The 16385-nt window shown below is 40.6% G+C and overlaps 1 protein-coding gene across 4 annotated transcripts; it reads left to right on the top strand.

The window, feature by feature from the left end:
* On the top strand, positions 251-10727 carry BORCS7 (BLOC-1 related complex subunit 7). 4 transcript variants are annotated; one of them, XR_001297325.2, is made up of 6 exons: positions 264-741; positions 7681-7743; positions 7843-7886; positions 9018-9038; positions 9847-10057; positions 10395-10727. XR_001297325.2 is itself a non-coding variant. In XM_018041167.1 (5 exons), the coding sequence occupies exons 1-5, from the start codon at positions 604-606 to the stop codon at positions 10399-10401; spliced, it is 273 nt and encodes a 90-aa protein (XP_017896656.1). In that variant the 5' UTR covers positions 251-603; the 3' UTR covers positions 10402-10727. The 4 variants fall into 4 exon arrangements, 2 of the variants coding, with proteins under 2 accessions (XP_017896656.1, XP_005698471.1); XR_001917304.1 differs by adding an exon at positions 1811-1883 and having other exon boundaries at positions 639-741; positions 9847-10727; XM_018041167.1 differs by lacking the exon at positions 9847-10057 and having other exon boundaries at positions 251-741.

The following is a 16385-nucleotide window of genomic DNA, read 5'->3' as shown; positions in this document are numbered from 1 at the left end:
TGGCTATCTTATTTACCTTTATAATTGTCTGTTTTGTGAACTTTGCCAGTTTTTTCTGTTGGCTTTTTCCTCCTGGATTTTCTGTTTGTTTACTTGTCTCCTCAGCCTGGGAGTTTACTGGAGACAAGGACTGCATTTCATTTTTCTATCCTCAGTCCAACAGTGTTTGGTGTTTCGTTCACGAAATGTTTGTTAAAATTGAATTGAATGATCTTAATTCTCAGAACGCTTGGGAGATTTAATTTTATTATTTCTATTTTACAGATGAGGAACACAAGATGCAAACGCTGAAGAATCTGCAGTCACACAACTAACCGGCAGAACTGGGACTGTAATCCATCACACTTTGACTTTAAACCATAGGTTTACTGAAATTGTCCTCCATCCTCTTCGTTGATGTTTCCCTGAGCCGCGTCTTCTTCAGGGTATCAACTGAGTATTTTAAATTAAAGTGGGCAAAGCGCAACCTCCGCTAGGCGCATGCGTCCCTTCCTTTTCCCACGGTAGGAAAAAAAGACACCGCCTTCTTTCCTTCCGCTTTGCACATCTTTTGGCCCGGGCGACTCGCCATTGCCTTTGGGGAGGTGTTCACTGGCCGAAGTGATGGCGACCGGGACCCCAGATTCGCAAGCGCGATTCGGTCAGTCCGTGAAGGGGCTTCTGACGGAAAAGGTGAACACCTGCGGTACTGACGTGATCGCTCTAACCAAGCAGGTTCTGAAGGGCTCCCGGAGCTCCGAGGTAAGCTAGGAGTGACCTCTCCGGGCCTAGCACCCTGGGAATCTCTTTTCTTCCTTGTCTGTGTGGAAGGAGGTGGGGTGGCCGCATTGCATCATGGGAATTGTAGTCCGTGAACTAGCGGAGAAGAGAGGAGAGCTCGTTCACGGAGGGCGTGCTTTGAACTCTGGGGTGTGTCTCTGGACAGGACTACTGGTTCTACGAGCCGAGGAGGGAGCAGAGGGGAATGTGGTGGGGAAGAAACCAAAGGATAAGAATTGGTGCTTTAAAGCATACATTGCGCTCGGAGACGGATGAGATAGTGATCCTATCGAGTTCCTCATTTGTTTCTCAGAGTTGTCTTTAGTGAAGATCTGTCCCTTTTGGCCCCAAAATTTCGCGTGGTTTCGCCCTCAAGATCCCAGATTCCTTTCAGACTTTATTTCTGCGCTGTCTTCCTTGCTGCACTGGGGGCTTTCTCTGGTTGGGACGAGTGAGGGGGCCTCTCTCCTTTTGTTGTTCGCGGGCGTCTCATTACGGTGGCCTCTCCTGTTGTGGAGCACAGGCTCTAGGGCGCGTGGGCTCAGTAGTTGTGGCGAAGGGGCCTAGTTTCCCTGCAGCATGTGGGATCCTCCCCCACCAGGGATCCAACTGGCCTCCCCTGCATTGCAAGGCGGATTCTTAACCACTGGACCACCAGGGAAGCCCCCTTCAAGACTCTTCTATATCGTGTGTCCACAGATTCATTCTTTTCTGACTTGTCTTTCTGGTCAAGTTTTTTGTTTTCTGTTAGCTTTCTCCTTTGCCGTGATTTTCCTCTCATCATCCTCTGGCTAGTTCCATGAATGGGATTGTTTGATGGCTTTTCACACCAGCAAGCTTTATATGTGTACGCTTTCTCCTAAAAGAGACTTATCCATTGTACCCTGAGAATTCAACCAAGTGAAATGAAACTATATGTCCACACAAAGACTTGTATGTGTTCATAGACATTTATCCAAAATAGCACCGAATTGGAAGCAATCCAAATGCCCATATGGCAGGTGATTGGACAAACAAAATAGGTCTAATGACCCAACTTTTCGACTTCTAGGTTTTTACCCAGGAGAAAGGAAAGCACGTCCATCGTTTTGTTACAGAGACCAACCATGCACCTGGTGTATCATGTAAGATGTCCAGGTTTGGATTTTTTAAAATGGAAGATATCTTAAATATGCATGCAGAATAATCTGGGGACAGAGTCAGTTCAGTTCAGTCGCTCAGTTGTGTCCGACTCTTTGCGACCCCATGAGTTGCAGCACACCAGGCCTCCCTGTCCATCACCAACTCCCGGAGTTCACTCAAACTCATGTCCATCGAGTCAGTGATGCCATCCAGCCATCTCATCCTCTGTCATCCCCTTCTCCTCCTGCCCCCAATCCCTCCCAGCATCAGAGTCTTTTCCAATGAGTCAACTCTTCACATAAGGTGGCCAAAGTACTGGAGTTTCAGCTTCAGCATCATTCCTTCCAAAGAAATCCCAGGGCTGATCTCCTTTAGAATGGACTTGTTGGATCTCCTTGCAGTCCAAGGGACTCTCAAGAGTCTTCTCCAACACCACAGTTCAAAAGCATCAATTCTTCAGCGCTCAGCCTTCTTCACAGTCCAACTCTCAAATCCATACATGACCACAGGAAAAACCATAACCTTGACTAGACAGACCTTAGTCGGCAAAGTAACGTCTCTGCTTTTGAATATGCTGTCTAGGTTGGTCATAACTTTTCTTCCAAGGAGTAAGCGTCTTTTAATTTCATGGCTGCAATCACAATCTGCAGTGATTTTGGAGCCCCCAAAAATAAAGTCTGATACTGTTTCCACTGTTTCCCCATCTATTTCCCATGAAGTGATGGGACCAGATGCCATGATCTTCGTTTTCTGAATGTTGAGCTTTAAGCCAACTTTTTCACTCTCCACTTTCACTTTCATCAAGAGGCTTTTTACAGAGTCTTTAGGTTTCTATAATTTCTCCTGTAGACCATTGTCTGGCTCATAATTAATCCAATAGCAGTGTATCTTAGCTACTAATTTTCAACAAGTATATTTGATTTTTGACTTAGTTTTATAGTAATAACAACTCTCTCTCCCCCACTCTTCTTTTCCTCATATTTCATCATTATTCCATTAAGTTATGTAGTTCCTTTAGCAAGCATGATATGTCTGCAAGTCCTCACCTTCATATATGAATATTCAAAGTATTAGTTTAGGGTCTGGTAGAATTATCTTTACAAAATTAGCTTTTACCTTATGTCCTTAGTTTCTATTGATAGTGGCTATAAGAAACAACTGTATAAAAATGTGTTTACCATAACACTATTGTTGAAGTAATTGATCTGGTGCTCCCAGATATGCTTTGTATGAAGTTCCACGTGGTACACTCATTTTAGGATCCAGAGGGCTTCCCAGGTGATTCAGTGGTGAAGAATCCGCCTGTTAGTGTAGGAGCTATGAGTTCAATCCTTTGGGTTAGGAAGATCCCCTGGAGAAGAATATGGCAGCCCACTCCAATATTCTTACCTGGAAGAGCCCGTGGACCAAGGATCCTGACAGGCTACAGTCCACAGGATCGCAATGAGCCAGACACAACTGAGCACTCCCTCAGGCATCAGAGGAAAATTTACCTGTTTTAAAGAATTGCTGTGTCGCCTTTTACCAAATAAGAATTATGAAACTTACTGTGCTTCATCTTTTACCTTGGTTGCACAGTTGGTTTTAGTGGTAGACATATCTATTTCTCCTTTTCATGATTTTTTAGGTTCTTTTTCTGTTATTTGTTTTTTTTTTCTATGTGTGTGTTTTATGTAGCTTAATTCACACATCTTCATAATCACTGATAAAGGAAGTGCTTTTCTTACAGAGAGGAGTTTCACTTGTCCAAGTTCATGCAGTAGCTGGGAAGGGGTAGTACTAAGGTTCAAACCTAGGCAGACTGGTTCTAAACCCACACTCTTGGATGCCACTTCTTGTGGCCCCTAGCGGGATTAAGTGGTCAAAAAACCACGGTACCACTGTTGACTGCCCTGACATGGCTTGCTGCTTCCCTTTCCAGCTCCTCGTGTATTTTTCACAAGAGTTTCTTCTGTAGTAGATTTAGACAGGGTGCTCAGTAAGTGGTATGAATTGAGTTAAGCTGAAACCAGCCCAGTTTTCTGGGACAGAGTTGATACACTTCTCAAGTGGAACTTTGTCTTTATTTTAAAAATTGGTTAATATTTTATTTATTTAGTTTTAAATTGGAACTATTATTTAGTTGCTTTATGGTGGTGTATTAGTTTCTACTGTACAGCAAAAATGAATCAGCCGTATGTATACATATATCCCCTCTTCCTTGGATTTCCTTCCATTTAAGTCACCACTGATCACTGAGTAAATGTTTCTGTTCTATACAGTCAGTTCTCGTTTGTTATCTGTTTTATACATAGTGGTGTATATATGCCAATCCCAGTCTCCCAATTCATCCCATCTCCACCTTCCTCCCTTGGTATCTTCGTCTGTGTCTCTATTTGCTTTGCAAATAAGTTCATCTATGCTGACTTTGGGCTTCCCAGGTGCTGCTAGTTGTAAAGAACCTGCCTGCCAATGCAGGTGACATAATGAGAGACATAAAGAGGGTTCGATCCCTGGGTTGAGAAGATTCCCTGGAGGAGGGCATGGCACCCCACTCCAGGATTCTTGCCTGGAGAATCCCACGGACAGAGGAGCCTGGTAGGCTATAGTCCACAGGGTCTCAAAGAGTTGGACATGACTGAAGCGACTTAGCACACACACATGCATGCACACATACCAACCTTGTCTTTTTACTAGATCTCGTACATGACACTTATCATGTACCATGTTGCATTTTTCTATAGTTACTTAGGACTTCCCTCATAGCACAGTTGGTCAAGAATCTGCCTGCAATAAAGGAGACCCGTGTTTGATTTCTGGGTTGGGAATATCCTCTGGAGAAAGAAATGGCAACCCACTCCAGCATTCTTGCCTGGGAAATCCGATGGACAGAGGAGCCTGGTAGGCTACCGTGCATGGACTTGCAAGAGTCAGATACAACTTAGTGACTAAACCACCAACATAGTTACTTATGCATATTTTTGCCATTTTCTTTACTAGGCCCTGAGGTTATGGGAGTATTACTGATTTTCAGTCCTTCTTAGCCCACAGAGCATTGCTTCCCTCTTCATCAGTCTCAACAAAGCTGTTTTGTGTGAATATAAGACAAACTGGTGTTGCAATAAGTATGAGCAAGCCTGGGGAAAAGTTCATAGACATGTACAAAGATTCTATACTCAGATTGTCTTACAGGTGAGTTTCAGATGTTGTTCCACTTTAAAGAAACCGAAACTGGAGATCTTAGGTAATATGTTATGTGCGTGGCTGGTTTATGTAAGCAAATAAATACATCAATGTCAATGATTATGTCTGCCATCATAGAAAAGGCCCTGGTCCTGCATGCCAACAGCCCCGGCATTCCAGGCCATCACAAGTCCCATCAGGTCTATCTTCTGAATAACTCTCAAGCCCCTCACCCTGCCTTTTTAAACTGTCAGTTCTGTGGTTCAGGTCACTCTCATTACGTTCCTAGAATACTGCTATATTCTCCTAACCAATCTCTGCCTTCAGGCCTGCTCCCTCCATCCCCCGCACTGCCCCATCTAATCCATCTTGCTCACCACATGCTAAAACAGTCAATCTAATCATGCCACTTTTTTGTAGCATTATACTTCTGAATTCCAAGCACCAGCCTTTAGGTCTCAACTTAGAAGTCACTTCTTTGGGCTTCCCTGGTGGCTCAGTAGTAAAGAATCCACCTGCCAATGCAGGAGACATGGGTTTGATCTCTCACCCAGGAAGATCCCACATGCCACGGAGCAACTAAGCCTGTGGCTACAACTATTGAGCCTGAGCTAGAGCCTGGGAGATGCAGCTACTGAAGACTGCACGCCTAGAGCCTGTGCTCTGCAACAGGAGAAGCCACCACAGTGAGAAGCCCACACACCGCAACTAGAGAGTAGCCCTCGCTCACTGCAACTAGAGAAAGTCACGTGTAGCAACGAAGATCCAGCACAGCCAAGAACAATACATAAATAATGAAATCAGGAATTTTTTAAAAAGTCACTTTGTTTAGGAAGCCTTCCCTGAGTGCCTGCCCTGTAGTGGGTTAGTCACCACTGCCCCCAAGCTCCCCTGGTATCTAATGCATCCCCTCAGCACCTACCACAAGGTATCATAGGACCTTTGTCTTCTCTAATCCCAGTCTGTGAGCCCTGAAAGCACAGGGGCTATGTCTCTTACTGGCTTATAAGTACTTAATAAATATTTGTTGAATGAATGAGGAAGATACTATTAGAATCTTCAATTTGTTGGTCACCATCCCTCGTCTGTAGGAGTTTGGAGTTTGCCATTTAAAAGTGGCCACAGGGAGGAAATAGGAACTCTCCTACTTGGTGGGAATGCAAAATGGTATAATCTTAACAGGGAGGGTGATTTGGCAATATGTAGCAAAATTAAAACCCTCTGATCCAGCAATCACAATCAAGATTCTGAGTCTATCCAGAGATGCCGGCAAAAAGATACAAAAAGATATGTAAGGTATTTTTTTTAGCACTACTTAAAATAGCAAAAGACTGGGAACAGCCCCAAAGTCTTTAGTAGAAGACTGGTTAAATAATCTTATGAGACATCTGTACAGTGGAGTGCTCGGCAGCCCAAAAAGAACAGGTGGAGATTAAATATTTATTGCTGTAGGTCTATCTCAGTATATATTATCTAGGGAACATGGCATGATGTGGAAGAGTGCATATGGTAGGGTGCATTTTATGGAAGATGGGCAAAATATACACACATGTCCATTGTTTTATAAAGGAACAATGGAAAGATAAACCAAAAACTAACTTAAAAATATGTATGCATAGAGGAGACATACCAGGAGAGGAAGAGGCTAGATAGAAGGTCTTATTTTATTGTTTTGCCTTTAGAAGCACGTAAAATGTTACTAACTTTTGAAGTTAAAAAGAAAAAGTTGCAATAGGGAAAGAAGTCGGGAGGCTGGATCAGTGCTGGTTTCTTGTTAATCTGAAGTCATCTGACCCAGGGGAACAGGGAAGATTGGTAGACACACATAACAGGAGCTCCCTTTCATGGCTGGTCTTCATGTCTGCCAGTAACAGGGTGCCTCAGGAAGTGGAACACCTCTGTTCATCTCTTCTTGCTGTTCAGCGCAGAGTCAGATCTGCTGACCACAGGCCACCCAGCTGAAACAGAGCTCACTCAGCCTCTCTCTCTTTCTCTTTCTCCGCCGCAGGGCGCAGCTATCAGTGAATTCATCAAAATCCCCTGCCCCCTTCCTCCTTTCTTTTCTCTTCCCCAGCTCCATCTGACCACTCTTCACATGGTGCTTTCCAAGTTTGAATCCCAAACTTCTTTCCAGGTCTTTCCTGAGCACCCTCCGCCCCTCCCCACCCTCTATATCTATGTTTCTCATTCCATTTCTAAACAGCTACATCCCTTTGTCCTTTAAAACCCTATCCTAACTCTTGCCCTCTCCCTCCCTACAAACAACTCCAAATCTCAAATTTGCCTTAGAGAATCAGAAGTTAGGTTCTCACTGGGCTTGTGGAGCCAAAGTTTGTTTTCGCAGACTTTTCCTCTCCTCACTTGATGAATAAGCTTAGCATTCTGGGGGACTTGATTTCTCAGGCAATGGCCTTTGGAACAGATGTCGAGCCCATGCAAGCACTGCCATAGTGACAATGAAATGGATTTTCAACATGAACAAATGGGAAATTTTCCTCCTTTACATTTGGAGGGTTTGTATTTGTATGTGGTGGCAGAGTAGGGGGAGGAGAGAGGGCCCTGGGAGAACAGCTGCAGAGAGAAGATTACAGGAAGTTTGGAAATTTTGATTTTTACCATTTTATTTTTGTCTTCCAGCTGCTAGGTCAGGCAGCTCGAAACATGGTACTCCAGGAAGATGCCATTTTACACTCAGAAGATGTAAGAAACAATTTCTGTTACGATTTGAGTTTTATGTGCAGTTTGTGTGGCTTCAGGGAAGTGGAATGCTCTATTTCTCTCTCTCTCTTTTTAATGCAGAGTTTAAGAAAAATGGCAATAATAACAACTCATCTTCAGTACCAGTGAGTATGCACTCTCCAGTGCCTGCTGTACTTGCTACACAGTCACTCTCTGCAGGCTTACTCTTGTGACCTTTGTGCTTTTGCTTATTTTCCCGAAGGCGGGAACCAGGAGTAAAGTGTCAGGAGGGTGGTGGGAGTGGGGTCGGGAGGGGGTTAGTCAAGGATATGTTCCCTCTGGAATAGATGCCTGACACTGCAGAAGAAGTTGGTGTACAGGGTGCGATCAGAGTGGGAATCACCTTTGTGAACCTCGCTTATATTTTGAGGGCTTCTTAGAAGGAGAGACTGCAAACCACATAAGGCCAGGACCCATCCAGGACCACACACATGCATAGCCCTTGCCACTTGGTGGACACTTAAGTGGTATTTGTCAACTGTCAGTGCCTGAGGGCTTTCCCAGAGTGGCTGTACCTTCCCTGGGGAATGGAGTGCATCATTGACCTTTATCTTACATTCCCATGTGCGTGCTAAGTCACTTCAATTGTGTCACCTCAGTCGTGTCTGACTCTTTGCAATGCTATGGACTGTAGCCCTCCAGGCTCCTCTGTCCATGGGATTCTCCAGGCAAGAATGCTGGAGTGGATTGGCATGAGCCCTAACTACCTATAAATCATCCAGCAGATTCTGAAATATAGAGACTCCCTTCTCCATTATAGTTTTGGACAAAATTACAATTTAATTAACTTTTCATCTTACTTCATTTTGCTTTTTATTTTATGCAGTTGATATTACACTTATGTACCTATTGGAAATATCTGACTGGGAATTTAACTCTTGATATTTAAATAGCTAAAACATTCATTTTGGGGGTATGTACCTATCAGGTATGTGACCCTTCAGCTCCGCGTACCCAAACTGAAGTTGAGTCATCCTTATAGTCGGTTGGACCACATCCCTCAATCTGATAGAGTATTATTACATCTTTAGGTATAAAATCCATCTTTTCAGCAACTCTGTGCTCAGATAGTAAAGAGGGATTCAATAGCACAATCTTAGGATAGGATGGACAGAAATAGAAAATGTGACAAGCTGGAAATATGTCCTTCCTATGTATATATCTGATCATAGATAACTTCTTCTAGGTTGCTACATTTTCTTATGTTTATTTTCCTCTTTCCTTTTCTGATTTAGGCAAGAAGCTATTCAGAAGAAGTAAGTAACCCCAAAGGTAGAGGAGTAGGGGGCCAACTAACTGTAGCAAGCTGGGGGGAATTACACTGCTGGGCCTAGGATGAGTATAAAACTCTGGTTGACATAGACCCTTAAATTGATTTAGGTTCTAGGATAGCTCACTGAAAATATAAAGAATATTTCAAAGGCATGCAGTAAGTCAATTCACTTCTAGCATAGGCTTTCTAAAAGTTATAGGGTGTAGAGAACCAACCTTAAGGAGTAGACAACTCTTTACACTGGTAATATTTGTTAAATAGAGTAAATGTGCTGCAGTCATTGAACAGACTTGTATGTTTGTGTGTGTGTACTTTTTTTAAGTGGAATAAATCAGTCCCTTGCAATATTTTTATATAATAATTGGCTTTACAGATCTTCTCTTCATATTTTGAACATGTCTGGTCCCCCCGCCAGTGGACCAATATAAATTTTTGATTTAGCTTCAACAGAACTATGCATATATGTTTTGTGCAAATACTCTGTGCAAATCATTTGCCCAATGAAATGTCTTGTTTTTTTTTTTTCACATCGGTTGATTTTTTTTTTTTTTCAGTATCTAGTTCTCCATTTTTCTAGGGAGAACATATGATATTGTACCTTCAGGGATAGTAAACCGTTACAAACAAAGAATGTAGAGAAATATACCCCTGTCTCTGCACCCAGTCACGAATCTGACCCCATTAATAGCCCCCATATTTAAAGCCAAAAGAAAATATGATTGCATAGAGGGGTTGCTATGATGACAAGATGCCCATTGTAGATAAACTTTTTTCTCTATCCTAATTTATAGTGTTGAGCAGTCTTCAAATCTACAGGACCAGTTGAATCATCTATTGAAATAGAACGAGTTAGAAGAGGGCAAAAGCACTTCTTTGCCTGATCCTGAGGAGGAAGTATCTTACATAACCATGTGCTATGGGTTTGATTTTCCATTTTCTTCTCCAAAAGTTAAGTTAGAAAAGATCTGTGATGATGAACAGTTTCTCCTGAAAGGAAATTAGGTGAATAAATTTTAGAAGCACTTCTTAAATCAAACCAACCCAGGCTTTCAGTGAATTTTTAAGTTGTTCTATTAGTTTGATATTAAAGCAAAATTAAAGGATGTCTTAGTTTTTCCCACAGAATTTTAATATGTCAAAAGCCATGTTGTCTAAATGTGTTTCTTAAGTAAATACTGAGTAGTGTTTTAAATTCAGACTTAGAGATTCTACTGTGAATTTATAAGAATGATTAATATTTTTTAAAGACTTTTTTTCTTTTAATCATACTTTCAGGAAATATTTTAATTTCATGGTCACAGAATGATGATTAGGTAATACCGGTTGTTTTCTTTTCTAGTAACTAAGAAGAGATACTTATTTGTTGGAGCAAATTCCTTCATGAAAATTAGGCAAATGGTATCATATCTGGCCAGCTGCAACCTCCTGCCTTGACCTTCATTCCTAGGGTTTCTTTGTTGTTGTGACTCTTGATTAAGTGGCCTTGGGTTCATTTTGTAATTTTGCTAGTCGTCAGCAAATTCACTTGTATGACATTGTTGCCAAGTAAGGACTCAGCTAAATTACCAGGATTGCAGTATAAGGTTGTGCCATGTAGAAAACCTTATGTTTGTAGATGTATACCCATGTTCACTGAATTTATCTTATTAAATGTCATTGACTTTGTTCTCAAGTCTGAATGTCTATGCTTTGTTTGAATTTAAAATGGGACTCCAACCTGGTTTAGCTCTGTTCTTAATTCAGTAAAGTATTGGGAGAAAGCTGACATAAGAAAATCGTGTTTTTACTGAAAGAAGAAACGCAAATGTGAATCCAGTTTAATTCATATTCTCTATCATCAAGTTGACTAATGTTAGATTATATATATATTCCTCATTTTATATATATGCACATTAACTTAAAGTAAAAAATAGGTATGAAGGAATTCAGTTATGTATTCATTCTATAAACACTTATTACAATTATTAAATGGAAACAGGCTCAATTTACCTTAAAAAGAATGGTTGCAAACTTACATCAATTGTCATATTATGAGTAAAACATCTGAAATATTATCTGAGCATGTTACTATCAGTTTCTATTTAGCATTTCACTGGAAGCCACACCTGGTGCAGAAATTAAAATTAAATGTAACTATTAGCAATGAAGAGACAAAATTGTTGTCATATAGTAGAATTATCTTCTTAGAAAATCCAAGGACTGATTTTTTTTTTGAAGTCACCAGTTTAGAAAACAAAACAAAGTTTAACCATCCAGATATACACAAAGCAAAGAAATATTTAAGATGAAAAAAATTAACATATGCTGGAACAAATATTAAAGAAGCAGTAATTGCTTAGGCTTCCCAGGTGGCTCAAGTGGTAAAGAATCTGCCTGCCAATGCAGGAGACGCAGGTTGGATCCCTGGATGGGGAAGATCACCTGGTGGAGGAAATAGCACTTATTCCCATATTCTTGCCTGGGAAATCCCATGGACAGAGGAGGCAGGCAGGTTATAGTCCATGGGGTCTCAAAGAGCGGGACACAACTTAGCGACTGAACACATACACGCTATTGTTTATGTTGTATCTGATAAAATAAATTTTACAACTTAATTTTCACAATTAAAATTAAAGATGAAATTTACATTAAATAATGAAACCCTAGTTTTTTGTTGTTGTTCAGTCACTCAGTCATGTTGGACTCTTTGTGACCCCATGGACTTCAGCACACCAGGTTTCCCTGTCCTTCACCATCTCCCAGAGCTTGCTCAAACTCATGTCCATTGAGTCAGTGATGCCATGCAACCATCTCTGACTCTGTCATCCCCTTCTCCTCCTGCCTTCAATCTTTCCCAGCATCAGAGTCTTTTCTAATGAATCAGCTCTCTGCATCAGGTGGCCAAAGTATTGGAGCTTCAGCATCAATCCTTCTAGTGAATATTCAGGATTGATTTCCTTTAGGATTGACTGGTTTGATCTCCTTGCAGTCCAAGGCACTCTCAAGAGTCTTCTCCAACAAAGAACATAATGCCAAAATACATGAAAGAAAAGTAGGCAAATATGAGAATAGGCAGAAATATATACATAATTTAATAGCTTGTTTCTTATAGAAATAGACAGGTTATGTAGAATTAAATGGCAATCAACCATATGGAGACAAAAGATATTTCTTTAAAATAACATCTGGGTTATAGAGGATATGTTGGAGGATAATTTCAAAATAATGAAAATTCAAATTTTATGCAAGTGAATTTATGTGGTGACACCCCAGCAGTACTATAAAAGAAAAAAAGTCATATTTTAAAGTCATACCGACTCAATGGACATGAGTTTGAACAAATTCCGGGAGAAAGTGAAGGACAGGGAAGGCCTCTATATTAGGGATAAAGTAGAAATAAATGTTTCCCCCCCTCCCCAACCCAAGGGGTTTGTGGTTAGAATTTAGAAAGAGAGCAAAAGAAATCAAAGTAGAATAAGAAAACCAAGCATGTGTTACAAAAGTTAGAAAAATATATGAAACCATTAATTAGTTCTTATAGATTAAACTGGTTAAATGTCAGCTCAATCATAAAAGTATAAATTAGTAAATTTGTAATTGAACAGGAGATATATAAGTCAATTAGATTTGAAAAGAATTATCAGTTTGATTCTGTATAGACTAAGGTATGGGTTTTCCAGTAGTCATGTGTGGATGTGAGAGTTAGACCATAAAGAAGGCTGAGCACCAAAGAATTAATGCTTTCTAATTGCAGTGCTGGAGAAGACTCTTGAGACGCCCTTGGAATGCAAGGAGATCTAACCAGTCAATCCTAAAGGAAATCAACCCTCAGCTGAAGCTCCAGTACTTTGGCCACCTGATGCAAAAAGCTGATTCACTGGAAAAGACCCTGATGCTGGAAATGATTGAGGGCAGGAGGAAAAGGGGCAAAGAGGATGAGATGGTTGGATAGCCTCACCAACTCAATGGACATGAGTTTGAGCAAACTCTGGGAGAAAGTGAAGGACAGGGAAGCCTGGTGCATTGCAGTCCATGGGGTTGCAAAGAGTCAGACACAACTTAGTGACTGAACAACAACAAATCAGTTTGATGCTGAAAATTTAATTATTAGTATCAACATGTCTGGTTCATTAGAAAGACATAGTATTATAAAACCGACATTTAAAAAAGAGTATGTCCCATCTGGTTATGAGAAATAATCCATAACTTGTCAAAAATAACCAGTTAAAATGACATCTGTTTGTAATGGCTATCCTGAGACTTTTCCAGAGTATCAAAGAACAAATCATTTCCGTATGCTCCCAAAGTATAGAAAATGATAGCAAGATACCCAGTTCCTTTGCTGAAGTAAATGTAATTTTCATAAAAAAAATAAATTGAGATAACAGGTATTTAGGAGATACTTATTTATGAATATAGATGCAAAAATCCTAATAAAATCTCTGAAAAATCAAATAGAGAAATATTTAGAAGAGTTGCCAAAATAATTCCAGAATTACAAAGTTGATATAACAGCTGCAAAATACATTACTAGGAAACAAAAATTATACATCACTGTAATAAGCACCAAAAGGGGGTTAGAAAAAATTCAACTTCTAATTCTAATTAAAAAAACTCTCTAAAAGTATGTTTTAGAGGAAAGTATCATAGGACTCCAGAATATTATAGCTGTATGGGGCCTCACAAGTGATTAAATTCTGGCCCCATGTTTAACAGATGAAAACACATAGGCAGGGAGATGAAGTGACTTATCCAAAGTCTCTGAGCTTGGTAGTCTTGACTGCTAGTCTAGCTTGCTAATATCTGTTACTTTTCTTTTAAATTGAGACAAGGGTATGTGTGTGTGCTCAATAGTGGCTCTTTGTGGCTCCATTGACTGTAGCCCCTCAGACTCCTTTGTCCATGGAATTTTCCAGCAAGAATACTGGAGTGGGTTGCTGTTTCCTCCTCCAGGGGATCTTCTCGATCTGGGAATTGAACCCATGTTTCTTGTATCTCCTGCACTGGCAGGTGGATTCTTTACCACTGCACCACCTGGGAAGCCCCAGAAACAAGGATGCTTCCTGTCTTTTCTAGTATTTAGCATCATACAAAGGAAAGATTTTTGAAGCTGAATCGTAACCCATTTACCCCTGCTGCTTCATCTCTGGGAGGTAAACAGCCAGTTGGTATTTCTATTAATAGCTTCTGTTTAACTGCTCCTAATGTTTGGAGAATCTTTTACTTGGGGGTGCTGGCCATTTTGGAAGCTCTACTTGAAAGATGGCTCTGTGTATTGAACCAAAATCTGCCTTTCTGGACCATGCTGGAATTGTCAGACCAATAACCTACAAGGTTAGATGTGTGGAGTTCTACACAAGGCCATCCTTGGAGGTAAAGAAAGAAAACGTGAAAATATCTGTGTATGTTTATGTTTTATTTTTAAAAGAGAAGATTAGGGACTTTCCTGGTGGTCCAGTGGCTAGGGCTCTGTGCTCCCAGTGTCGGGAGCCTGGGTTTGATCCCTGGTCAGGGAGCTGGATCCCACATGTAGCAACTGAAAGGGTCCTGCACAGCACAAGAAGGAGCCACATGCTGCAACTGGGATCCAGCTTGGCCAAATAAATAAGTATTAAAAAAGAAAATCAGCTTTTGCTAATATTTTCAATATGGCTTGATTTGAAAGCACGTGTACCATTCAGCAGGAGTGATGGCGGCGGTGGTGGTGGTGGTGTAGTCACTAAGTCATGTCCGACTCTTACGGCCCCATGGGCTGTAGCCTGCCAGGCTCCTCTGTCCACGGCATTCTCTAGGTAAGAATACCGGAGTGGGCTGCCATTTCCTTCTCCAAGGAGTGATACTAAAAACAAAAAAAACCCTGTGACTGAGGCCCTGACCAATCAGGATGAGTGATGTTCACAAGCCATCTGGTCCAAAACCAGCCCTGCACACTAGATACTTGAGGGAAAACTGGGAATAACGCAGTGTAAGTTGATGGTGGTTTGTTTAATTGTAGCATATCTGTGTGTGGTTAAGTGGATTTAAGCCTTATCAAATGGTTCTTGTGAATAACCGCAAATTGAAGATAATATAATAAAACAAGCACAAGTGAACAAGTAGAAAATGATAAATTTCTTTCCTTAACCTCCTACTCATCTGTCCTTTCAAGATAAAGTTACCATTTTAACAATGAGTGAGAAAGTGACTACTTTTCTAAACGAACTCATTTTAAATGGAGAGTTCAGTTCAGTTTAGTCTCAGTCGTATCTGACTCTGTGAAGCCATAGACTGCAGCACCCCAGGCTTCCCTGTCCATTACCAACTCCCGGAGCTTGCTCAAACTCATGTCCATCGAGTCAGTGATGCCATCCAACCATCTCATCCTCTGTCGTCCCTTTCTCCTCCTGCCTTCAATCTTTCCCAGTATCAGGGTCTTTTCAAATGAGTCAGCTCTTTGCATCAGGTGGCCAAAGGATTGGAGTTTCAGCTTCAGCATCAGTCCTTCCAGTGAATATTCAGGGTTGATTTCCTTTAGGATTGACTGGTTTGATCTCCTTGCAGTCCAAGGACTTGCAGTCCAATATTCAGGAGTGTTTTCACCATTAAATGATTGCCAAAAACCAGGTATCTATAAAAATTTAATTAAAAAAAAACCTTATTTTTACATACTTAATAGTTAGAAATATTCTGGCCTATAAGAATATTCCAACAAGGATCATTTCCATGGGTTTAGTTTGTTAAAAATACAAAAATACAACTTCCTCTCAATATTTAAAAACTAACTGACATCTGGGAAAATTGTTATTATCAGATGGGATTGAAAAGTAAGTAAAATTTGGTAAATTTTCTGTTCAGATATCCTTTTAATTGAAACCCCATATCTCCTTACTATCCTAATGAATAGGAATTCCTGTTGTTACCACAAAATAAAATGTATTAGCAGAGGAAAAACTAAATTAAAAAAAATTTCTGCAAGATGAGATGACAATACCTAGAAAACAAGTGAATTGACCAAAAAATACTAGAGGTTAAAAATGAACCTAGCAAAGTTGCTTCCCTACATACCATTCAGTGTAGACTGTGAACAACTACATAATGTATGAGTCTATCGCTGTGACATTCTGGGAAAGTTGGGAGAACAGATGGATGGTGGTTTAGAAGCTGGAGGTGGAGAGATTTACTATACAAAGAGGAACGAAGAAACTTTTGGGTGAGAGAGTCTCGATTATAGTGATGTGTACCTTGTTAGAAGTCACGAAACTGTGCACTTTATTAAAAAACGTGAATTTTACTGAATGTAAATTATATCTCAATACACTTGACTTTAAAAACTAGATTGAGAAAAGGTGATTTCATTCCCTAAAGAGGCAAA

Source organism: Capra hircus, chromosome 26 (assembly GCF_001704415.2).
Source record: "Capra hircus breed San Clemente chromosome 26, ASM170441v1, whole genome shotgun sequence".
Taxonomy (NCBI): domain Eukaryota; kingdom Metazoa; phylum Chordata; class Mammalia; order Artiodactyla; family Bovidae; genus Capra; species Capra hircus.
This window is presented reverse-complemented; position numbering and strand designations above follow the sequence as displayed.